This window comes from Bos indicus x Bos taurus, chromosome 2, assembly GCF_003369695.1.
Source record: "Bos indicus x Bos taurus breed Angus x Brahman F1 hybrid chromosome 2, Bos_hybrid_MaternalHap_v2.0, whole genome shotgun sequence".
Classification (NCBI taxonomy): domain Eukaryota; kingdom Metazoa; phylum Chordata; class Mammalia; order Artiodactyla; family Bovidae; genus Bos; species Bos indicus x Bos taurus.
The window spans coordinates 92058722-92085029 of NC_040077.1; the positions used below are offsets into that span (position 1 = coordinate 92058722).

The following is a 26308-nucleotide window of genomic DNA, read 5'->3' on the forward strand; positions in this document are numbered from 1 at the left end:
CTTAAACACTGAAGGAGAAAACTGCATTTGCTTCTGGCAAACATGAAGTCAGACCTCCGGTATTTCTTTCTCTTCTGCATCCAAGTTGAAATTCTAGCAGGTAAGTGACTTATTGAATATGCATTATTAAGTTATAATTCAAGTGAACATTAAGAAAAATCAAAGGTGGAAAAGTTAGGCACCAAATAGAAAGTTTTTGTTTGTTTTTTAGAAAGTAAGAACAATTACAGAAAAGCCCAAGCCCATGGCTAACAGCATTTATGTCACTGTTTTAAGATGAAAAATGTCTCATCAGATCATTAAAATTTTAAATTACCTGCTTGAAGTTAACTTTTAGTGGATAAAATAGAAGAGTGGCTTACTGTTCTCAGAGGAAGATGAAAGGCAAAATGACTTGTGTCAACAGAATGAAAATTAAGTAGGCCTGGCATTTGACTGGGAGAAAATAAAATGGAAGGGCTTTGAAAAGAAGGAGTTTTATTTTAATCTTATCTGGGTGGTCTTGTCAGAAATGCCCTGGCTGCCACAGGGATTTTTTAGCACTAATGTCAAGGTCCTTGTGAAAGGCCAAGGATCAATGGACAATGTAAAACAGTCCTTAGCCTCTGAAGACACTAAAAAAAAACCATTCTGAAGTCCTCAATTCTTTCTCTTATATGGTGTATATCAGACTCTATTTGAATATTTTAAATAATGCTACCAACGATGAAATTAATATGTGTTTCTTCTACTTCTTATTGGGTATGTTTTCAATTATTTTCTTTTTATCTTTAAGTCTGGGCCATGTTCCCAAGGTTGGGAAAAAACAAAGTGAAATTATATTACTTTGGGAAGTTTTACTAACACTAAAAGTGCAGGCAGAATTTTGGTTGGTATACTTTTATTTAGAAATGTTTTGCAGTGGTACCAAAAGCAGACTTTATTTTTATCTTCAAAGAAAAAAAAAAGTGTATTGATCAAATATTTGAGCTTGTGGTGGCTCAAGGTGGCTCCGAAGCTCTTAAGAGGAATGAGGAATTATTTATAGGTCCCAAGGGTAGTTTGGGACCACAATACCTTTTCTACAGCCAGTGAAATCCTTTAGCTGCACAAGCAACAGGGAATAGCACAGGGATCGATGTTCATTCATTCATTCACTCAGCCGTTCATTCATTCAGCACCAAGAACTTGCCATGTAGGCAGTACTGTGCTGGCCTCTGTGTGTGTAATGATGAGCAAAACCAGGTTAGTCCCTGCTCTCATGAACCTAACTGAAAGGCTGGAGAGAGGCAAGTCAGATAATTTTGTGAATGAAATGACAATTACAGACAGAACTCAGTTCCATCAGGGGATGTAACAAAAAAAACTTGTGTAGACTGGGTGGATATGGAGGTGCAGGTGGGGGGGTGGGGTTCATTCAAGTCTTTTAAGTGGTCCTTGAGCTGAGATTTGCAGGATAAATAAGAATAAATGGGGAGAATGGTGGGACATTCATATCATGGACATTTCATATCATGAGAAGAGTAAGTGCAAAGGTCCTGTGTCAGGAAGGAATGAAGTAAGTCAGAAAGCAGGAAGAAGATGGATGTGCCTGAGGACAGAGAGGGAAAGAGTTGGCGATGGTGCAAGATGAGGCTGGAAGGGAAAGCAGAAGCTAGACTATTCAGACCTTATGTGCCACATGAAGGATTGTGGATTTTCTCCCAAGAACTTTGGTTCAAGTCATTGAAGGGGTTGTTTGTACTGTTAGAAAGTGTCCCAGTACGCCAAACCCGACTGGGTACTTGTGGTGATATTATGCTCAGGAGATTCAAATTAACAATGGTGTTACCACTGTGGAAGGATCGATCCAGCCTAGGTGGAATTATTTCCAGTTGTCAGACTAAGCTGATTAATACATTGTACTTCTGGAATGATATATATCTTAAATTTTGATGGAATAAAATCAACATTCCCTCTCATCACACAGAAAACCATGCCACACGACAAGCTGTTTTCCTATTTGGTGGCAAAATTGGAGCATGAATGGCTAGATGGAGATAGTAAACTGCTTAACAATTTTTTTTTCTAGCTGTGTTTTGCTCCTTTAATTTATATAATTGATTCAGCTGGTTCAGGGATTTACCATTGGTAAGGCATTCCTTATTAAATGAACTTGAGCATCTATGCTCCTAATTTAAGGCAATCACTATGCCTTTCTTGCAGTTAATTCTTGTTGGAGTATAGTCGCTTTACAATGTTGTGTTAGTTTCTGCTGCACAGCAAAATGAATCAGCTACCTGTATGCATATATCCTCTCTCTCTTTTTTTTTTTTTTTGGATTTCCTTCCCATTTAGGTCATCATATCCAAAGTATTATCACAATCCATTTATTCAGCAACTACTGTTTTAAAGACTCTAAATGCAAAGTAAAGACCAAAACTGCAGTCAACTAAGTTCTTGCAGCTCCCTTCCTTTGGCATATTTTTAATCCTCCCAACTAGGTAGGCTTTCTCATCCCACGAAGAGGTAGGCATTCTTAGATAATGTTTGAAGAATCTCAGGAAAGGCTAAGTGTTTGGTTACCTAGTATTTAGTGGCAGAACCAAGATTAGAATTCAAATACATCTGATTCCAATATCCACTATCTTTCTGTACCATGTTGAAGTAGTGGAGAAATAACATGAATCTCAAATAAGAGAAATTACCAGTTTTGTTATTTGGTTGGTGAGTTAAGAGGGAAAGAAATCTTGGTGATTCTCAGTCTTCTATTGATCTCAATGTAAAATTTAACAAAACCATCTTCTTTTAATGATTCTGGAACAATAGGAGGTTCTTTGTTGTAGAAGCATTTGGGAAAAGTGGGACCTTCTGTCTACATTTAGAAGACGTTCTTTCCAGAACTTATGGGCAATGGAGACCATGTGGGTGATCTGATGAATTCTGGTTTTGGAAAGACCACTTTGAAAGCAGTGAAGTGTGAATGGGCAAGATCAGGTGGTGTTTAATAAATGTGCATGTCTCATGGTGTGTTCTGGGTGGAAGCTGGAAGGGGAACCCTCAGGCTCATTTTGAGCCTTGATTTTGTCACCTAGGCATTGAAGCAGTGGTTCCTCAACTCCATCATCTGAGAGAAAAACCATCTCTTTGGTGTCTCCAGCATCTGCTCCTCCCCAGTGTTCAGGGGAGGAGTTGAGGCAACCTTTGAGCCTCCTCCTTCCAGTGTTTGTGCTACATTTAAAAAATCCAAATTGTCCATTTTTCTTTCAGTAGTTGAATTCACGCCATTTTCTCACTCAGTACAATAACTCTATGTTGATTTAGTGTGTTTGTGCTCAGTTGTTCAGTTGTGTCCAACTCTCTCTGATCCCATGGACTGTAGCCCGCCAGGCTCCTCGGTCCATGGGATTTGCCAGGCAAGATACTGGAGTGGGTTACCATCTCCTTCTCCAGGGGATCATTCCAACCCAGGGATCAAACCTGAGTCTACTGTGTCTCCTGCATTGCAGGCAGATTCTTTACTGCTGAGCCACCAAGCAAGCCCTATATTGATTTTACTCCTTCAACATTATGTTTATTTTGATTTTCCTTGGTTGTGGTATTTTCTTTTATTTTTGTTGAAATGAGGAAGTTTCTTTTACAGACTACAGAGGAAGTCTTCCCTCTGTAATTTGAAAGGTCTGCTACACTTCTTGGTTGACTAAGTCACTGTCATATTCAAAGCATCTTAATTGAATATCTATTTATTATTGTAAATAATAAATCATAATTTAATAATGAAATGATAAAATCATAATAAAATCAATAATGACAATAGGCTTGCTTGACATGTTTATCCCCCACCCCCTGCAGTGACATGGGAACTTCACGATGTTCTCTTTTCACTCTTATATTTTCTGTTTAGTGCACCCTTGCCCCTTACATGGGGCTTCCCAGGTGGCATTAGTGGTAAAGAATCCGCCTGAAAGTGCAGGAGACACAGGAGACTTGAGTTCGATCCCTGGACCAGTAAGGTTCCCCTGGAGGAGGACATGGCAACCCACTCCAATATTCTTGCCTGGAGAACCCCATGGACAGAGAAGCCTGGCAGGCTACAGTCCATAGGCTCACAAAGAGTCAGACATGACTGAAGTGATTTAGCATGCACACCCCATATGTGGGTTTTGTTGAAATAAATGAAAACTTGTAGTTGCAGATCATTGCTAAGTTTTCTCTAACAGAAATTCTCCTCTGATTGAAGGATTCTCTCCTTATACTCACATCACCTCTTTTCAATGGCAGCATCAGTCTTGCCATCTGCTCCTGCCTTGTCATCCCTGTTCTTATCCAATGTTCAGAAGACTTCTATTATTTTCTTCAGATACCTTGAAGTCTCTGAATTCCAGCATGGGTAAAGATGTTTTCCTTTTACTCTGATGAATAACTAATATCTTTCCTGGGAATAAGATTCCTGATCTGTCCTCTTTTCTCTTAAAATCTGTGGATATTCATTCACTGTCTGCTGGCTTCTAGGGTTGTGGGTAAATAGTTCCATGCTAGTCTGACTCTCATTACTTTGCAAGTAGCTTAAAAAAATTTCTCTGGAGTCTTGTTGCTTCCCCGGTGGCTCAGACGGTAAAGTGTGTGCCTGCAATGCGGGAGACCCGGGTTCGATTCCTGGGTTGGGAAGGTCCCCTGGAGAAGGAAATGGCAATCCACTCCAGCACTCTTGCCTGGAAAATCCCATGGACGGAGGAGCCTGATAGGCTACAGTCCATGGGGTCACAAAGAGTTGAACACGACTGAGCGACTTATTGGAATCAGGAATTCCACTAGGATATGCCTAATTCTGTGAGTGTTTTCATTAACATTGTTTGAGACTGAGTGAGTCTTTTCAAACTGAAGATTTCAGTTCTTTATTTTAAACTTTTGGGATATTTTTTTCTTCCCGTGGTTGTTTAGTCATATCTTTGTCTTTTTTTCCTTCTTTCTAGAAATGCTTATTACTTTCATGAAGGTCTTGAGATCCTTGTTGTTTCATAATTAGTGAACAAAATGACTTTCATAACTTGCAATTGGTATTAACAACTTCCTCAGATGAAATGGAATATTTTGGTTTTTAAATTGCTTGCAGAATATTCCAATTTCTTAGTAGAAACAAAATGCGAGTGTGTAGGGAGGATTTCAGTTCTCATCTAAGCTTTGCTCACTGTAGTATCCATAGACTTGCTTGACAAAAAAATTGGCCTCAGTATTCACAGTTGTAAACTGAACAAAACCCATAGCTTATGCTGACTCCCTATCCTAACAGCGTGACTTTTATACATAAAAGATGCAAAAGATAAAATTTCAAAGCTCAGTATATATATAAACATATGTATACACGTACATATACATATACACACGTGTATATACACATACACTTACACATCATTTCGGAGAAGGCAATGGCACCCCACTCCAGTATTCTTGCCTGGAAAATCCCAGGGACGGGGGAGCCTGGTGGGCTGCCGTCTATGGGGTCACACAGAGTTGGACACGACTGAAGCGACTTAGCAGCAGCAGCAGCACACATCATTTGCTGTCTTCAATGCCTGAATAAAAAGCCACGTTTACTCCATAAATGGCATCTCTGTGCTACTTCTATTCTAATAAATTGAGTCTATTAAATGACACATTTTGGTCATTCTAAGTAAAATAAGAATATGGCATTCAACACCTTTTAAGGAAAATTCAAAATTACACTTTGGAGTTTGTAACTTAAGTATGCAAAAAATATGTAACACAAATGAGAGCTGTTAGTCAACAAGTGATTTTTCCCATTAGTCTGGCCTGTATGGTTGATTGAAACAGACAGGCAAGTTTAGAGAGAGGCAGAAACCGGGATATGAACCTCCTCTGACTCTTGCAGACATACTGATGTCTGGATCTACTTTGCATGAAGAAAAGCCAAGAAGAATCAGGTTGTCTTTAAGGAAAGTAATGGACTCAAGAATTTTGAGTCAGTCAGCCACTAGTTCTGATAGTGTCTTTTGTTTGTCTGAGTGTACTGCCATAGACATGGCACTTCCAACAAGCAACAGACGATCACTTAGAAGGAACCTCTTCAAGTGTAAGACATCCAAGTTTTTACAGCCAGCAATTATACTCTCCTATGACTTAGAGCCAAAAAAATTCATTCATAAAAAACAACAAGAAACAGAAATAAACCTCCGCTGCTGCTAAGTCGCTTCAGTTGTGTCGGACTCTGTGCGACCCCATAGACAGCAGCCCACCAGGCTCCACCATCCCTGGGATTCTCCAGGCAAGAACACTGGAGTGGGTTGCCATTTCCTTCTCCAATGCATGAAAGTGAAAAGTGAAAGTGAAGTTGCTCAGTCGTGTCCGACTCTTCGACTCTTCGTGACCCCATGGACTGCAGCCTACCATTCTCAAATTCAAGCTTTGTTCATTTTGTACTATTTAGGACTGAAGCAAAATCTTCTTGGAGTTCCTGTTTGCACTTATTTAACTATGAGAGTTTCTTATAGATGTGAATATATCTGTTTACTTTTCTACAGGCAAGTTATTTACAATACTTATCAAGAATTTAGACCTCATTAGAGCAAGGACCCAGACTTTGTTGCAGGTTCAAGTACACAAGGCAGCTCAACACACAATGGTTTAAGGCTGTCTAGGGAAATGAGTGTATTAAACACAATGTAATTTCATATACAATAAATAATTTTATGTATTTTTTGGTGTATAATAACCTTTTCAATCATATAAAACATACGTGGCACCAACATCAGTTCAGTTCAGTCGCTCGGTCGTGTCCGATTCTTTGCGACCCCATGAATCACAGCACGACAGGCCTCCCTGTCCATCACCAACTCCCAGAGTTCACCCAAACTCATGTGCATCGAGTTGGTGATGCCATCCAGCCATCTCATCCTCTGTCGTTCCCTTCTCCTCCTGCCCCCGATCCCTCCCAGCATCAGAGTCTTTTCCAATGAGTCAACTCTTCGCATGAGGTGGCCAAAGTATTGGAGTTTCAGCCTCAGCATCAGTCCATCCAATGAACACCCAGGACTGATCTCCTTTAGGATGGACTGGTTGGATCTCCTTGCAGTCCAAGGGACTCTCAAGAGTTTTCTCCAACACCACAGTTCAAAAGCATCAATTCTTTGGCACTCAGCTTTCTTCACAGTCCAACTCTCACATCCATACATGACCACTGGAAAAACCATAGACGGACCTTTGTTGGCAAAGTAATGTCTCTGCTTTTGAATATGCTATCTAGGTTGGTCATAACTTTCCTTCCAAGGAGTAAGTGTCTTTTAATTTCATGGCTGCAATCACCATCTGTGGTGATTTTGGAGCCCCAAAAAATAAAGTCTGACACTGTTTCCACTGTTTCCCCATCTATTTCCCATGAAGTGATGGGACCAGATGCCATGAATGTTACTTTTCTGAATGTTGAGCTTTAAGCCAACGTTTTCACTCTCCTCTTTCACTTTCATCAAGAGGCTTTTTAGTTCCTCTTCACTTTCTGCCATAAGGGTGGTGTCATCTGCATATCTGAGGTTATTGATATTTCTCCTGGCAATCCTGATTCCAGCTTGTGCTTCTTCCAGCCCAGCGTTTCTCATGATATATTCTGCATAGCAATTAAATAAGCAGGGTGACAATATACAGCCTTGACGTACTCCTTTTTCTATTTGGAACCAGTCTGTTGTTCCATGTCCAGTTCCAACTGTTGCTTCCGGACCTGCATACAGATTTCTCAAGAGGCAGGTCAGGTGGTCTGGTATTCCCATCTCTTTCAGAATTTTCCACAGTTTCTTGTGATCCACACAGTCAAAGGCTTTGGCATAGTCAATAAAGCAGAAATAGATGTTTTGCTGGAACTCTCTTGCTTTTTCAAAGATTCAGCAGATGTTGGCAATTTGATCTCTGGTTCCTCTGCCTTTCCTAAAACCAGCTTGAACATCTGGAAGTTCATGGTTCACGTATTGCTGAAGCCTGGCTTGGAGAATATTGAGCATTACTTTACTAGCGTGTGAGATGAGTGCAATTGTGCAGTAGTTTGAGCATTCTTTGGCATTGCCTTTCTTTGGGATTGGAATGAAAACTGACCTTTTCCAGTCCTGTGGCCACTGCTGAGTTTTCCAAATTTGCTGGCATATTGAGTGCAGCACTTTCCCAGCATCATCTTCCACGATTTGAAATAGCTCAACTGAAATTCCATCACCTCCACTAGCTTTGTTCAGTCATGCTTCCTAAGGCCCACTTGACTTCACATTCTAGGATGTGCGGCTCTAGATCAGTGATCACACCATCGTGATTATCTTGGTCATGAAGATCTTTTTTGTACAGTTCTTCTGTGTATTCTTGCTATCTGTTCTTAATATCTTCTGCTTCTGTTAAGTCCATACCATTTCTGTCCTTTATCGAGCCCATCTGTGCATGAAATGTCCCCTTGGCACCAACATAAACACCACTTTAAGTATTTGGAACAATTATATACCTAATACATCTTGAAGGAAAAGAAATACTTGAAAATAACTTCTAAATCTAGGTTAATGTTAAGAACTTCTTTTTCTTCCTTTTTCTCAGCAAGTCTCTTTAGCTTCTGTGCTTCAGTTTCTATAAAATTAGGGAGTTGGGCTAGATTATTGGACTAAGGGGCTCTTTAGGAAGGGTGACTCTGGTTTCAGATTGTCTAGGTTCACATCATGGCTCTACCTCATTTTGGGCCCATTATTCAAGCCTCAGTTTCCTAATCTGTAAAATAGGGATAAATATAGAAAATCTGATGTCAAATACTGTTATAAACATCAAATGATATATTGAATGTAATGTATCTAAAACCTTAATACATGAGAAACATGCAATGCTTAGAAGTTGCAATTATCATTATTGTCATTTGGAAGCTTTGGAAGACTTAGATATTTGTATAACTCCAGAACCACTGGGCTTCAGAGAACTGGTTGGGAGTCATTCAGTCTGAGCCTTTGCCTTTGGACTTGGAAATAAGTGTTCTCCATTATCTAGTAAATAGGCTCTTTTGCTCTGTTTTCCTTGGTCACCTCCTCACCCTAATGAAGGACACTTACCAATCATGCTCATTTTTCATATCCATCTGCTCATTCATTCATTATTATTGAGTATCTAATATACTCCAGGTCCTGGGATTATTTAAGTGACCATGGTACAATCTTTATACTTGTAAAGCTATTGGTTAAATGAGGAAGATAGACAAAAATAATTATGATCTAAGCTTATACATATTATAAACATATCAATGTAAACAAAGATTAATTGAGAGCATAGAGATGGGAATCTTTGTCTAGGGGTCTCTGAGACCAGTTTAAACTTGTTCTTAAAGGATGAACAAGGATTTCTAAGCAAATAAAGTGGTAATAGGCTATTCTAGTCTATGGGGATAGAGGTAACCAAGTTAAAGGAATGGCCAAAATGTACAGTGCAGCTTGAAGCTATATGGTCCTTAATATCATGAAAGGGTTTTGTATCATGCCAAGAAAATTGGTTTTTTTAACCTCATAAGCAACAAGGTAATGGATATTTTTAACCTGGGGAGTAGCATGCTTTTTAGTAACACAATTTTGGAAGCAGGCATAGAGGCTAGATTTGGAGGGAGTGAGGCTGTTGAGAATGCCAGTCAAGAAGATGCTTCCACACATGAGGGAAGTTGTGAAATAGTCCTGGATTGGTGATAGGAATACAGAAGAGCAACTGAATTTGAGAGCAACTGGACTTGGTGACTAATAGGATCAGGACAGTCAGAGAGGCAGATCAGAGAGAGGGAGACCTGAGGAAGACTGAGGTCCTAACTCCTTAAAGGACAGGACTTGTTTGGGTTTGGTGAGTGAATGCTGAGTTCAGTCTGGAAATGTTACTCTTGATGTGTCAGGCACATCCTGAGAAAGATGTTGAAAGGAAGCCGGAAAGAAGGAACTAAGCCAAGGGAACGGTGGGCTGGAGATAAAGGTTACTGAGTAGAGAGTAGAGTTTATTTTAATCACTTGTAAATATCACGACAAAGTTTATAACATCTCTGGGATTTTCCCATCAGTTTTTACTAGAAGAAAACCAATCTTTCATTTAAAAGCATTACACATTTTGGAACACCAAAGGTTATTTTACCTCCTCTACAGAGTTCCTTGGAGAAAAAAGCAATTCACACAATCTATGCTTGTGTCAGTATGCACGCGCGCGCGCACACACATATACACACACTTTTGGCTTTTTAACTTTCTCCTTTTTTTCTTAAATTTTTTTACTTCCTTTTCTTCAAATGTTAAGACTTTGGATTGGGCTTATTTTGCCTACCCTTGCTACTGATTTAAATCTCTACTTTAGATTATGGATGCCTTTGAATAATAAGGTAAATATTGGAGAAGGCAATGGCACCCACTCCAGTACTCTTGCCTGGAGAATCCCAAGGACGGAGGAGCCTGGAAGGCTGCAGTCCACGGGGTTGCTGAGGGTCGGACATGACTGAGCAACTTCACTTTCAATTTTCACTTTCATGCATGGGAGAAGGAAATGGCAACCCACTCCGGTGTTCTTGCCTGGAGAATCCCAGGGATGGGAGAGCCCGGTGGGCTGCTGTCTATGGGGTCACACAGAGTCGGACACGACTGAAGCGACTTAGCAGCAGCAGCAGCAGCAGCTGTTTTTCTGGAGAAGGCAATGGCACCCCACTCCAGTACTCTTGTCTGGAAAATCCCATGGACAGAGGAGCCTGGTGGGCTGCAGTCCGTGGGGTCGCTAAGAGTCAGACACGACTGAGCGACTTCACTTTCACTTTTCATTTTCATGCATTGGAGAAGGAAATGGCAACCCACTCCAGTACTCTTGCCTGGAGAATCCCAGGGACGGAGGAGTCTGTTGGGCTGCCGTCTATGGGGTCGCACAGAGTTGGACACGACTGAAGCAACTTAGCAGCAGCAGCAGCAGCAGAAATAATGCATATATAAAAATCTGCTAATCAGGATTCTAAAAGTTTTAGCTGGTAGGTGTATAAGAAATGACAGTGTTCTTATGAGTGGTTTAAAAAAAAGTGGTAGAAAGCATATTTTATAAATGCTAGAATTTCTTAGTAAAAGCCCAAACGTAACAAAACCTTAACATAAACATTGCCGTTTTTAGCACTTTGCATCTTATGTCACATTTGTGTGCTATGCTAAGCTAAAGATTATCGTTATTGGATTACAGAAAATATTTTTAATAAGCCTATCAATAATTGCATACTCAGGAGTTCTTATCTTTCTATCACTCAGATCTTTGTGGAGGTTTGTGGTTAAAAGTCTGAGTTAAGGAGAGTTAAGTCAAATTGCTGATCTGTCTTGCACCCTCTGCACTGTGTGGGTTTTTAAAGTGTTTTTGCCAAAAGACTTTCAAACAAGCATAATATGACTGCTTATAAAGAGTCCTGGCAGAACGGGTTCTAGCAAGACAATCTGACACTGAAGAAATGAAATAGTTCAGATATTAAAAGAATCAGTTTGCAAATAAACTTCTGAACCATAGTGCAATTCTCAGGTGAACTTTTTTTCAGAGCTTTTTCTTAATAGCTGCCCCTAAAAGAAGATGCAAATGATTTTATCTTTTGAAATGTTTGAAGATCTAAAGAAATCATCTAATACAAAGATTTTGATTTTACTGTTAAAACCTTAGTCTACTAATATCAATGATAATGTTATAAAAATCATAGTTAGCAGCAGTGAACAGGTTTGAACCTCTGTTGCAAAGACTGAACCCTTTAGACATGGTGGTCAATGTGATTAAGTATAGTATCTATATTTTAGAGTACTGATAATCTAGGAGTAGCAACAAGAAGTGAACAGATATGGTAGCAAAACAAAAACGAAGTCTTATTATCCAGATTTTAAAACTCATCACCAGAGTTCAAGAGAGCATTATCCTATTTGTGTTTTTAACAATGCATTAAGTGCTAAATGTGATAGCATTGTGTTTCTATTACAAATATCTTCCCTGGTGGTTCAAATGGTAAAGCATCTGCCTATAATACAGGAGACCCAGGTTCTATCCCTGGGTTGGGAAATCCTCTGGAGAAGGAAATGGAAACCCACTCTTGCCTGGAAAATCTCACGGACAGAGGAGCGTGGTAGGCTACAGTCCATGGGGTAGCAAAGAGTCGGACAGGACTGAGTGACTTCACTTTCTATTACAAATCACTAACAGGCTCTGGTTATGAAACATCTGGGTGTATTAGAACAGTTATTGGTTCAGAGGCACCTATCATAGACATCCATTGGGCAAATTTAATGATTCTGCCCTCTGGAGGATACAAAAATAACCAGGTTTAAATCTGTCTTCCTCTCTGTAGATACAAGAACCAAGAGAATAGTCAACCATCTAAACAAATCTCTGGGCTTCCCAAGTGGCACTAGTGGTAAAGAATCCACCTGCCAATGCAGGAGTCTTAAGAGACTTGGGTTTGATCACTGGGTTGGGAAGATCCCCTAGAGGAGGGCATTGCAACCCACTCCAGAATTCTTGCCTGGAGAATCCAATGGACAGAGAAGCCTTGCAGGCTCGGTCCATAGGGTTGCACTGAGTTGGACATGACTGAAGCAACTTAGATGCACACCTACAAATAAGTCTTTATGAACCTGGTAGATATTTATAGTACTTAAAGAACATGCTTCTTTAATACTCAGGTAATATTCATTAGAATCTGACATCCCAGTTGAGGAGGTATCTTCTGTACTTGATTGTGTATTTGCATGTACTTGTCTGCAGAGGAAAGGCAACCCTAGGATCATGTCCCAACTATGAGCTGTGTAATCCTGGGTAATATACTCACTTTTCTGACCCCAGTTTGGCTTGATAAATTTAAATTTAAAATGAAAGGGTTAACTGGATCATTTCTAAGAGCCTTTTTGGTTCTTTAATATTCTATGCTTTATCTCCCTAGATTTATTATATCTCTGAGCTCTACATATTCATCCATCCATCCATCCATCCAATATTTATTGTGACTTACTACATACCAGGTGCTATTGTAGATACTTGCGATGGATCATTGGATAAAATCAACAAGGTCTCTGGTTTTAAAGCTTACATTATTGGGTAATAAACAAGTAAACAAACAAATCAGATAATGATACTTTATCTCAGGTAATATGCTAGAACATGACTTGGAATGGGGCTTCCCTGGTAGCTCAGATGGCAAAGAATTTGCCTGCAATGTGGGAGACCTGGGTTCAGTCCCTGGGTTGAGAAGATCCCCTGGAGAAGGGAATGACCATCTACTTCAGTATTCTTGCCTGGAAAATTCCATGGACAGTGGAACCTGGAGGGCTACAGTTCATGGGGTCAAAAAGAGTCAGATATGATTGAGCAACTAACACTTTCACTTGGATTGAGTGGTCAGTGGTTGCTGGAGAAGTAAGAAGCAGCCATATGAAAATAAGAGATAACATTTCAGACAAAGAAACAAGAAATTTAAAGCCCTGGAGTCCAACTTCTCATGTTTGAGGAATAGAAAGAAGAGCAGTGTGATTGCAGTGTAGTGAGTGACTGGTATTAAATAGTGTTAGCAAGACAGGGTAGATCATGCAAGTCATGGAAACCAGTGTAAGGAGTTAGATTTTCTTCTAACTGAGATGGGAGGCCCTGGATGCTTTGTTAGCAGGGCAAGTGCTCTATCGGATTATGTACATAAGAAGATTATTCTGGTTTCCCTGAGGAGTATGGATGGTGAATGTGCACGAGTGAGAACAGAAAGTTTGGAAGCTCTCGTCATGCCAGAGAGAGATGTTGCTAATTTGGACCAATAGCAGTTTAGATGGAGAAATGGGTAGATTCTATTGGATTTAAAACAGAGGTGCAGGAAATTAGGCTTTCTTCCTGTAGACAGATTTCAACAGTGATCCTCTAAGACTCAATATGAAGTGATCACTGTAAAGCTTCTTGTGGTTGCCTGCTTCCATTATACTTTCTCTGGTTGCTGCTAGTGGCACTTCAACCTCAGATTGTACCCCAAATCTTTCATGTGCCCAAGAGGTTGTGTGACCTTAGACAGACAATCTAATCTGTCTGGGTCATCAGTTGACTGTAAACGGAAAAATTGGACTTGCTGTATGATTTGTATGTTTGCTAGGTTTGACTGTGTCTGATACTGGGCAGACGTTGAATCATGTTACAGGAAACACAAGTGTGAAGGTGGAGCTGTTTACAGGATGCCTGAAACATGCGCAGACAGTGAATATGAGAACTTATGCATACTGGGGAATGGAGACGGTGATTTAGCAAGTGTGAGGAACATATCAAAGAGAGTGTAAGAGACTATTTTAGAGGATGATTTTATATTAAAATGTGGTATGTGAGAAGAAAGACATTGATGAGGAAGACGGTCACAATTTTCCACCACTGGCATGGCAGGAGAACTGACCAAAGAGATGTGATGCCCAATCAAAGCAGACACTGACTATAAAACTTGGTGCTATTGTACCAGTACTCCTGGTTGAATATCAGACTTGAAGATAACATCTGGGAAATGTGGAGAAAAGATTCTAGCTGCTTCTATAGTTATAAGGAACTAAAATATTCAGATTTTCCTTAAATTGTCTGTATATCCATTAAATGCTTTAGTCATGATTATAGGGATGACCTCCTTTTGATACTGTTTTTCAAATGCCATCAAAGAATGAGGAGATTTTGTGATGAGAGATTTGAGGTTCTACAGGATCCAGAGCAATTGTGAAGCAATTGATTACATGCCCTATCTGATTCCTGTAGTTGAAAAAGTTCAAATAGCAGATTAAGAGTTACTAAATGGTTTTCCAGATGGAAAGTTTAAGTGTTGGGTGTGTCTGCACGCTTAGTCACTCAATCATGTCCGACTCTTTGAGCTCGCATGGACTGTAGCCCACCACGCTCCCCCATTTATGGAATTTCCCAGGCAAGAATACTGGAGTAGGTTGCAATTTCCTCCTCCAAGCATTGGGTATGTGGACACTTAAGTCAGGCTTCTTACCACCACATTTAATAATAAAAAGGTGACAGGCAATTTATATATTAAAATTGATAAAATGAATAATTAAGAGTGTCTAGCAGAAGGTTCCCTTGTCTTTACACTGTCTCCATTTATTGTTTATAGATTTTTTTGGTGATGGTTTTTTCCCTTCTGTGATAACCTAGATGGGTGAGATGGTGGGTGCCGAGGGGGGCGGGTGAGTGGGCAAGAGGTTCAAGAAGGAAGGGATATATAGATACATATACATATATACATACATATAGCTGATTCACTTTGTTGTACAGCAGAAACTAACACAACATTCTAAAGCAATTATACTCCAATAAAAAAAAAGTGTCTCTAGATATGAGAATTTGGGATCTCCAGTTACTCCTCGCAGAGAAGGCAATGGCACCCCACTCCAGTACTCTTGCCTGGAAAATTCCATGGACGGAGGAACCTGGTAGGCTGCAGTCCATGGGGACGCTAGGAATCGGACACAACTGAGCGACTTCACTTTCACTTTTCACTTTCATGCATTGGAGAAGGAAATGGCAACCCACTCCAGTGTTCTTGCCTGGAGAATCCCAGGGACGGGGGAGCCTGGTGGGCTGCCATCTCTGGGGTCGCACAGAGTTGGACACGACTGAAGCAACTTAGCAGCAGCAGCAGAAGCAGCAGCAGTTACTCCCCGAGCTTACACCCTCAGCACTGTCACTCAAGAAAAACTTGAGTAGTCTTCCTCAGTTCAGTTCAGTTCAGTTCAGTCGCTCAGTCGTGTCCGACTCTTTGCGACCCCATGAATCGCAGCATGCCAGGCCTCCCTATCACCAACTCCCGGAGTTCACTCAAAACTTGTGCCCATCGAGTCGGTGATGCCATCCAGCTATCTAATCTTCTGTCATCCCCTTCTCCTCCTGCCCCCAATCCCTCCCAGCATCAGAGTCTTTTCCAATAAGTCAACTTTTCACATGAGGTGGCCAAAGTACTGGAGTTTCAGCTTTAGCATCATTCCTTCCAAAGAAAACCCAGGACTGATCTCCTTCAGAATGGACTGGTTGGATCTCCTTGTAATCGAAGGGACTCTCAAGAGTCTTCCTAGCCATACCTAAATGCTCTTATAGGTCAGGAAGATAGTCTCATTAATTTTCATTTCTCCTGACTTCCTGGAATAGCCCAGTAAGATGCTGGAACAGAGAGAGGATTATGGAAACATGGTTTCTCCTCTGAAGAATCCAATAGCAAAGTAATCTCTCTTGGTTGTTCATGGTCTCATCTGGTTATGTTCTCATCCTGAATCCACAGATAGTAAGTGTTGGAAAGGACTTTAAGATGTCTTGGTCCCAGTTCCTTATTTCACAGATGAAGAAACTACAGTCTAGAGAGAGATCCTTGTTACAGAGATTTGCAAATGGCAAAGCCAGAATTTTCCTCTGGTTTCCTTGGGAACCACTGCATTGTACTTCTCTCACTCTGCACCACCAACCATTATATTTCATGTTGTGTTGGGTTATAGGTCATAGTGTGGGTATAAAAGGAGGAAAAGGTGCGGACAGAATCATCTTCAGAAATAGAAGTGCATCTGTGTCTGGGTGAGCACAAGGGTGGCTGCAGACACTTTTGTTCCAAGATTCCTTTGTGGTTTACACACTGCCATTCTAAAGTCCTTGGGAAATTTGCTGTGAACATTTCTAAAGAAACTGTGAACCAGCTCACTGATTTTATCTTCTGCATCAAAGCAAGAGTAGTGCAACATAATTTACTTTCAGACAAATAAGTCCCCATGCAAATCATCTTTTATTTTAATCTAATGTAGATTGCACCTATTCTCATGTGATCAATTTTCCCCCTTTGCCTGTTGCTTATATTTACCCTCAATTTTTTAAATGAAACAAGCATTAGTTTTCTTTTTTGTACTTTGAAACCATTTTTTTTTCTAGAACAAAGCATCTATTCAGAAAAGTGAAAAAATAAAATGTGCAATTTAATGAATAACTACTAAGCATACTACCTTTGGAGAAGGCAATGGCACCCCACTCCAGTACTCTTGCTTGGAAAATCCCATAGACAGAGGAGCCTGTTAGGCTGCAATCCATGGGGTCGCTAAGAGTCGAACACGACTGAGCAGCTTGACTTTCACTTTTCACTTTCATGCATTGGAGAAGGAAATGGCAGCCCACTCCAGTGTTCTTGCCTGGAGAATCCCAGGGACGGGGGAGCCTGGTGGGCTGCCATCTCTGGGGTCGCACAGAGTCAGACACGACTGAAGTGACTTAGCATACTACCTTACTCCCACAATTACCACAGGTCCAGAAGTCAAACATTGTCAGCACACAGACAGCTTTCCGCTCTGTATTTCTTTCCTGATTCCAACTCTTCTTCCCCTTTGTACAGAAGCATCGTACTAAATTTTGTGACATTCATTTGGGTTTTATGGTCTGTTTCTATTCTTTTGGTCATTATTAAGAAATCACAACATGTGTACTTCATTTATCAAAGTTTCAAGTTACATATACATTTTCTGTCTGCCTAGACAATTTATTTTAGGTTGACAGTTTCATTCAGTACTCTAAAGATATAAGATGTAATCCCACTGTATCATAACTTTTATTGTGGATCTTGAGACACCACCTGTCAGTCTAACAGTTGCTTTTTAGAAAAAAAGTCAGTCTCTTTCCCCTGGTTGTTTTCAAGATTTTTATTATAATATGTCAACTAAAGAGCCTCTTGATGAAAGCGAAATAGGAGAGTGAAAAGGTTGGCTTAAAACTCAACATTGAGAAAACTAAGATCATGGCATCTAGTCCCATCACTTCATGGCAAATAGATGGGGAAACAGTGGAAACAGTGACAAACTTTATTTTTGGGGGCTCCAAAATTACTGCAGTTGGTGATTGCAGCCATGAAATTAAAAGATGCTTGCTCCTTGGAAGAGAAGTTATGACCAACCTAGACAGCATATTAAAAAAAGAGACATTATTTTGCCAACAGAGGTCCGTCTAGTCAAAGCTATGGTTTTCCCAGTAGTCATGTACAGATGTGAGAGTTGGGCTATAAAGAAAGCTGAATGCCGAAGAATTGATGCTTTTGAACTGTGGTATTGGGAAAGACTCTTGAGAGTCCCTTGGACAGGAAGGAGATCCAACCAGTCCATCCTTAAGGAGATCAGTCCTAGGTGTTCATTGGAGGGACTGATGTTGAAGCTGAAACTCCAATACCTTGGCCACCTGATGCGAAGAGCTGACTCATTTGAAAAGACAGTGATGCTGGGAAAGATTGAGGGCAGGAGGAGAAGGGGATGACAGAGGATGAGATGGTCGGATGGTATCACCAACTTGATGGACATGGGTTTGGGTGGACTCCAGGAGTTGGTGATGGATAGGGAGGGAGGCCTGGCATGCTGCGGTTCATGGGGTTGCAAAGAGTTGGACACGACTGAGCGACTGAACTGAACTGAACTGAATAGTAATCCCAATCACCTTAAACAAAGTTCAGTTATTGAGGTTTTTCTGGACCATTGGAGTGATTTGAAGGGGGGGCATAATCTGGGTGAAAGCTGGTTTACTTCTGCTTTACCTGTATTCTAAGAATGCAAACCTTGGGGATTTCACCTTACTAAGGAGAAATCTGATAAAATGTCTTTTACCAGATTTCTCACTTTCAGACTCTGGAAGTTGAGACATGAAAACGAAAATATAAATCTGAGAGAACAGCATACACTCTCAAAGTAAAAGCAAGTTCTAACCTTTGCTTTTCTCCTTTGATTCTGGTTCTTTAAATTTAATCTAGTAATTTCTTCTTTATTTTCACCATTTAATCTTTTAAATTAATAATTTTAGGCATTTCATTAAGCATTTTTGGTTATTTCGGTGTGGGAGTTAGTTTGAAAAATCTGGACTGCCATAACTGAAAAATAGAACACTCGTATATATTTTCACAATCAAATTCTCAAGTTGAAAATCTATTCCCTAACAATATGAGAGATAGAAAGCCTAGAGATATTAAAAAAAGTAAGTAACTATGGTAAATCTTAAATAAAATTGACACACTGGTGTAAGCAGAGTTGTGGCAAGTGAATTCTCCTGCATAATGCTAGTCCTGTTAAAAAGTGGAACAGTTCTTCCCAAAAGCAACATGGCCATGCAGAGTGTCATTAGAGTCTTTAAAAGATTTTTCCCACATGTTGAAATATTTACATGAAATCAAAATGCTGGAAATAACCCCAACCAGTCAACATGAGTGGAATGCTTTAACAAGTTATTCTAGATTGACATTCAGCCTTTTGTATAGGCATTAAAAAGGATAATTATTATGACTATGTAAAAAATAGAACATTTATAATATAATATTAAATGCCAATAGAAGAACATTAAGTAATACGTTTCTATATAAAATAAGTATATATCTGGAAGGTAAAGAGCAAAAAATTCACAGATAATATCTATTTCACTGGAATAGGAGCAAAAGGTAATTTTTTTCCTTAAAAATTCTTTGTACTTGTTACATAGTTTTCTCAAGAGTAAAACCAGGGATTTCAAAATTTAAACTAGCAACTGTCATGGTAATAATTTTTTCCAAACAATTTCAGTATGAAATTTAATCATATTAAAAATAAAAAAGGAAAAAGGAAGGCAGAGAGCTGTTTGAACTTATAACTCAGAATCTGCAACCGGTCCAAAACCATTTCAGCCTCTTTCTTCTGTGATCCCCTATGTAGCTCACAAAAACAACTTTGGCTTCCTATAAGCTTCAAATTTGTTTATTAAAATGAGACAGTAAATAGAAAATTTGGATCTTTATCTTTATCATCAGACTTTGATTCAGTTCTCAATGGATGAGGTTCAGAGAAGACATGTTTCTATCATTTGAAAATAATTTTCATTTGTTCTTTCACTCTCTTAGAGCATATAGTGTAAATATATAGTTATACATAATCATTCATTTTTAGTTTAAGCTGTTTTGTGCTTTAAAAAGTTTTTTTCCCTAAACTATGTTTTTCCCCGAATTTCTCATTGTTTGACTAAAGTGCTAATCCTCCTTCAATTTTAATTTTCAAGGTCACTTTCTCCAAGTGGCATTATCTGAATTCTTCAATAAAAATTAGGACCCATGTACCTATATTTGAATAGTACTCCATTTCTAGCATAAATTATGGTGCATGACTACATATTTATTTGTCATCTGTCTCCAATATCAAATCTGCCCAAAGGAAGGAACCACTTCTGCTTGATTTATACTATGTAAATGTATTATTTAATATATTAAATATTATGTACTTATGTATGATAAACAAGTCTCTGTTTAGGTTTTTTCCTAATTCACAGTTCTACCTTAATATTCTATATTTTGGTTGTGAAGTTCTTTCATTTTGTTGCAATGATGGTGACTTTATGAAGAGAAGAGATGACTTTTGTGTTCCAATATAATGATTAGAGGAACAAAATCATAAAATTTTGCTTTCTTTTTTTTGCCCAGGAGAATTCAATGATTCTGCTGCATCTGAGATGTTCATATTTCACAATGGAGGTGTACAAATTTTATGCAAATACCCTGATACTGTTCGACAATTTAAAATGCAGTTGCTGAAAGGGGATAATGTACTCTGTGATCTCACTAAGACTAAGGAAAATGAAGACACAGTATCCATCAGGAATCTGAATGTCTGTAAATTTCAGTTATCCAATAATAGTGTCTCTTTTTTTCTATATAATTTGGACAGTTCTTATGCCAGCTATTACATCTGCAAATTGTCAATTTTTGATCCTCCTCCTTTTCAAGTAGATATTCTAAGCAGAGAATATTTGAATATTTATGGTAAGATATTGCTTTCATCTTCTAGACTTAAGAGTATATATGCATTTTAACATTTTTCTCACTTGTGAAAACAGTTAAACAAACAAGTATCATATAAACTGCTGAGTTAGAAATAGGTCATATTGTCTTTAAAACAGACATGCTGTTGAAAATCAGGAAAAAAATTAGAACAAATGTCAAAACCCATGGCTTAAGAGCTATTACCTCTATTCACCTAAAGTTTAAGGTTTGGGTTTTTTGTTGGGGTGTGTGGAATTAAGTGAGATGATTGAAAACAATAGTTTTCTACGTTACTTTTCTTACTGTTTTGCAAGAACATAGACAGCAGAGTCTTCTCCATTAACCACATTTGTAGACATATATGTACATGGGGTCTTTTTGGTTTTATTTTTGGATCCTTGCTATCATACTGAGATGTTATTTATTTACTATTTACTGCATTTCATGGTTGTACTGAATAGAAACTTTATTTGATTAAATAGATCTTTTAAATTTAGTAAATGAACTTATAATTCAGCAGTGAAAGGGGAGATTTGATTCTGAGACTTTTTCCTTGTCTAACTAATCTTTTTTTTCAACCCAGAATCAGAGCTTTGTTGCCAGCTGAAGTTCTGGTTACCCATAGGATGTGCAGCTTTTGTTACAGTCTGCGTTTTTGGATGTGTCCTTATGTATTGGCTTACAAAAAAGGTGAGCAACGTCGATCTTTTCTTGCACTAGCTTTACTGGGGGATATCAGTAGTTCTTTACTCATCAGAGTATGTATTGCTTTTTCCAGAATAATTTGATTGACAGACAGATAATGTCTTTTCTTTAAGATGTGCCTATTAATTAAACTACTAACTTGGAACAGAAGCTTATTTACTTTATAGCCACTTCATTCCAAGAAGAGTTCAGTGGCTTCCAGAGAGATATGTCATTATTATTATTCCAAAATGCTAAGGGAAAGGGGCCATGGAAAGACCAAAAGGGAAAAGGAAGTTTAAAAGATTTTTTAAAAAGATGCTTCCGACTTTAAAAAATATTATTCCATGTGGACTGCAAATTTGATTCTAAGTTTCCAAAGTCAGGGCAGATGAAACAGTTATAAGCTTTCCTCAACTTGTCAATTAAGAAATAATCAGTGAGAAAGTCTTGGAAGATGCCATCAGTAGTTGAGAAAGAAACTGCCAGTTTTTTTACATGGTAAGTTATTAGGACTCTTTGCTTTTAAAGAAAATCACTGAAAAGCTATGCAGAAAGATAAAAGAACGATAACGAAAGTCTCTCTGTGCTGGCGAATATTCTTTTTAATCTATCACAAAATGGGTTCTCAAAGAAATTATACCATTCTGAGTATTATGCAAGGATGTTAGCACCTTCAAGCACATCCACAGTGTGATCATTGGCCATACAGTATGTGTATTTGTTTCCAGAAAGGAATTTGGAAAGAGAGACAAAGAAGGAAGAGAGTAAGATAAGTCCTGTGGTCTTAAGTCTATGGCGGAAGGAAAAGTAAAGGCATAAATGAGAAAAGATACAGAGCAAAAAGCCTTTTATTTAAAGTCCTTTACACATATGGTTCCCCTTGAAAGTGAAAGTCACTCAGTTGTGTCCAACTCTTTGCGACCCCATGGACTACACAGTCCATGGAATTCTTCAGGCCAGAATACTGGAGTGGGTAGCCTTTCCCTTCTCCAGGGGATCTTCCCAACCCAGGGATTGAATCCAGGTCTTCCAAATTGCAAGCGGATTCTTTACCAGCTGAGCTACAAGGGAAGCCCAGGAATACTGGAGTGGGTAGCCTATCCCTTCTCCAGTGAATCTTCCTGACCCAGAAATCAAACTGGGGTCTCCTGCATTGCAGGCAGATTTTTTACCAACTGAGCTATCAGGGAATCCCAAAGTCAAGAGCCTAAGTCTCATTTAATACTTTGTCACATACTTCTTCAACAAAGAATAGAAATCAGTAACACACACACACACACACACACACAAGAATGGAGATGGGGACGAGGAGAAGACAAACCACGTTTCTGACTTTTCTTGCAGAAGTATCCCACCAGCGTGCATGACCCTAACAGTGAATATATGTTCATGGCAGCGGTGAACACTGCTAAAAAGCCTGCACCCACAGGTACAGTGACACACGGGGATTTGGGAAGGGAAGAGTGTTCTTTACATGAAGCCTATAATTTTAATTTTTTATTTGAAAAGAAGGGAAGATGTCTTTAAGACAGAATTTTAGTATTTTCTGTAAAATGCCAAAGTTTCATTTTCACTGAATTGATGCTTTGTCTCATTCATTGAAAATAAACAATATGGTAGAGCTCAAAGTTTGCAGTAGGAGCCAAGTTTACAATAGCGGTTGGGTCAAACTCCATGGAAAATGTAGAATTGGTGCTCAATCTTGAAACATAAAGAAGAGTTTAGAAGGGGTATATGTTTCCCTGTGTGTGTGTATGTGTGTGTGTGTATATGTGTGTGTTTATAAGAGGCAGAGGAAAGGAGAAGTTTTGTTGAATGGGCTTGGCACATAAAGAACTTTTAAAGAATTTATGCTATATTTCTGTTACAGATGTGACCCGTAATTTGGAACTCCCTGGCACCCAGGCATGAACCACCTTGGCCAGTTCTCTACAACTTGAAGGGCAAGATTCTCTGTTTCCTGGACCACAGAGAGTCTGACTTGATTTGACTACATACATCTTCTGCTAGAGTTTTGTTCAGTCTGGACCACTGACTACGTCAGTCAATAGGGATTTCAACAGACTGCCTTAGTACTGTTGAGTTCTCTTAAAACAAATACCCTCTTGCAACTAGCTTTATAGAAAGCCCAGCTCATGTGTGCTCGACAAACAGACCTCACTGGGATGGAATCCCTGTTTTCACATCTGCTTATAGCAAAGCACCAGCCAGGAGAACAAACACATCTACAAAAATGTTTTAAAGATGTCAGGGGTACCAAATCTGCAAAGCAAATGGGCAGCTGAGAGCCAGAGTCTATCTGCATTTCACTACAGACTACCTTTTCTTTCTGTAGGAATGACCATTCCTTTCATAATCAGGCAGTAGAGGAAGATGCTTGAAAACTGTAGTTATTTTATTTTTGAGGTGTGGATGTGTAACAATAACATACTGATACGTTTGTACACAGCACTCTTTTCCAACTTCTTAACCCCAGTTGACCACTGCCCCAACAATTTAGATGCTTTCTTCTGCCCTCAATTTTCCTTTTAAAAATGCTTCTACCTAACTACTTGACAGGCATACAGAGTTGGGAGCTACTGTCTACATTTTTTCCTTCTGCTGCTCAGTTACATATATGTAGTTGCAGTCTAGTGAATATAACTTGCCTATATTCTCCCTAAATAAGCATAATTTTTGCTCCAGAGAGATATCTTATTTTCCCAAATTTCCCAAAATTTTCCAGATGTCCTTATAATGTATTCTATGAAAAAGATTTACTTTGCCTTCAGTTTACTTTCCAAATGGTTTACTTTGCTGACATGTTGACATCAGTGGTAGGAAGCACTGCTCAGAATCAAAAGTGACTTCATTTTTTGACACTTTTTTCTACTATTTTTATATTTTCACGGTGCTATTAATTACAAACCAGCCTGTTTTTGGATATCATGCTAAAATTTTGAACAAACTAAGAAAACCATCTTTCTTTGTCAAGCATTGTCCTGGAAGGTAAAGCCCATGATCCATTCAGCAGAAGGCTACAGTTCTTAGAGGTCACTGCCAAGCTTCAGCCATGATGCCGCTGTTCTTTACAGGTTGAAGTGGCCCCCATCAGCCTGGAGCAGCTATCCAGACCTGGATGGAATTCCCAGAATTGGGAGACTCTACTGAGCCAGGACAACCAGGTGGTCTTCCCCCTGGGGCTGAAGCCACCCTGGGAACCAGAGTGGGTCTGCTTGACTTTTCCTCCAGGATCTGTGATGAAACACAGATGTGTCAGGAAAACATCTGTATGATCCCCCCCTCCTAGTAACCATTCAGCCTGGAAACTGGCCCTGGCTCTTCAAGACAGTCTTCCTTTGCCTTCAGTTTGGCTGTAGAGATTCTTAAGTACATGCAACATGTGATTATTCTTAGCTGAAATATTTTCTTCACTTCCTGTCTGCATGCCCAAGGCTTCTGAAGCAGCCAATGTGTATGTGACATTTTCAATTTAGGTAAAAAGGGATTATTTAGTAGTTTTAGAATGTGTAGTTGCCTGCTTATCATTACTTTAAAAACGAGACCTGAGATGTCATTATGCATACTTATATTATTTTAAGCATGTGTGATGCTGGATATGTACAGTACAGTACTGAATGTGTAATTTGAATCAAGTACGATGTTCTACTGAGTTGGACAACCTGGCTGGCTTTGCAGAGGTGTTCCCAGAATTGTTTGTGGCTTTCTGCGTGGGGTGTCAAGTGAGGAGGACAGCCCTCAGGTGGTCCACTTCTCCTGGTTGTCTGAGTTGTACTCTGAAACACCTGCATCCTTAGCCCTGTATGTTTCAAAGGGAATTATTAAAGGATACAATTTCTGTGAAATAAAAGCTGGTTTTAAGAGGAGCTAATTATGAAATAGATTTTAGTAGTATTAGGAAGCTGAAGAATAAACATTTGATACTCAGCAACTGAAAATATCTGTTTTCTTGGAGGAGGAAAATGATTCCTGTAGCCAGCATGTGCAAATCTGACCTCGTTCTTAAAGATTGTCGTACAGCTTGGAACAGTTGTTCTTTCTGTTCTCATTTTTTTTTTAATTGAGGCCATCACAAACATATAGTTGGAAGGCCACCAAAATGCCCTAATAGGGCATTAGTTCTAAGTTTTTGACCTAATAGCCTATCACCTCCAACTGGTATGTATTTCCTGTAACAAACAAGCCCCTTTTCTCCATAAACACAATACTATCGTCAACATCAGAAAATGTGCATGGTTACATTGCTGCCCCTAATTCTCAGACCACATTCAAGTTTTTCCAGATATCCTTATAATATATTCTATGCAAAAGATTCTATCCAGAATCTCCCTTTGCATTTAGTCGTCACACCTTTGTTGCGAACTCTGGTCCGGACAGTTCCTCAGCCTTGATTTCTATGGCCTTGGCTCTTTCGAAGATTATAAGCAGATATTCTGTAGAGGGTCCTTTGATTTGGCTCAGTCTGGTGTTTCTTCATAATTAAAATCAGCTTTTATTGACCTTTAGCCAAAATAACATGGAAGCGATGCTGCTGCTGCTGCTAAGTCGCTTCAGTCGTGGCCGACTGTGTGCGACCCCATAGATGGCAGCCCACCAGGCTCCACTGTCCCTGGGATTCTCCAGGCAAGAACACTGGAATGAGTTGCCATTGCCTTCTCTGGGAAGTGATGCTACTTTCTTTTAATTGCATCTTGTCAGGTGGTTCGAAATCTCAACTTGTTATGTTACTGACAACAGGCATTTTGATCCCTTGACTAAGCTGGTATCTGTCAAGCTTCTCCTCTATAAAGTTAGCTCTTTTCCTGTTTATAGTGACAGTTTATAGGGAGGTACTTTCAAGTTTTGTGAATCATCTGTTCCTCATTGAATTTAGTCATT

General features: G+C 39.3%; 1 protein-coding gene across 1 annotated transcript; it reads left to right on the forward strand.

The window, feature by feature from the left end:
• On the forward strand, positions 1 to 25362 carry ICOS (inducible T cell costimulator). Its single transcript, XM_027565049.1, has 5 exons — positions 1 to 100; positions 20405 to 20743; positions 21327 to 21433; positions 22775 to 22859; positions 23301 to 25362. Exons 1-5 carry the CDS (start codon positions 43 to 45, stop codon positions 23339 to 23341), a joined length of 630 nt encoding a protein of 209 aa, XP_027420850.1. The 5' UTR covers positions 1 to 42; the 3' UTR covers positions 23342 to 25362.
• Positions 25363 to 26308: the final 946 nt, after the last annotated feature.

Excerpts from the sequence above, each read along its gene's own strand:
- ICOS (XM_027565049.1), top strand. The coding sequence starts at position 43 with ATGAAGTCAGACCTCCGGTATTTCTTTCTCTTCTGCATCCAAGTTGAA. Across the intron at positions 20,744-21,326 it reads AGAATATTTGAATATTTATG|AATCAGAGCTTTGTTGCCAG; the intron begins GTAAGATATTGC and ends TTTTCAACCCAG. Across the intron at positions 21,434-22,774 it reads TGTATTGGCTTACAAAAAAG|AAGTATCCCACCAGCGTGCA; the intron begins GTGAGCAACGTC and ends CTTTTCTTGCAG.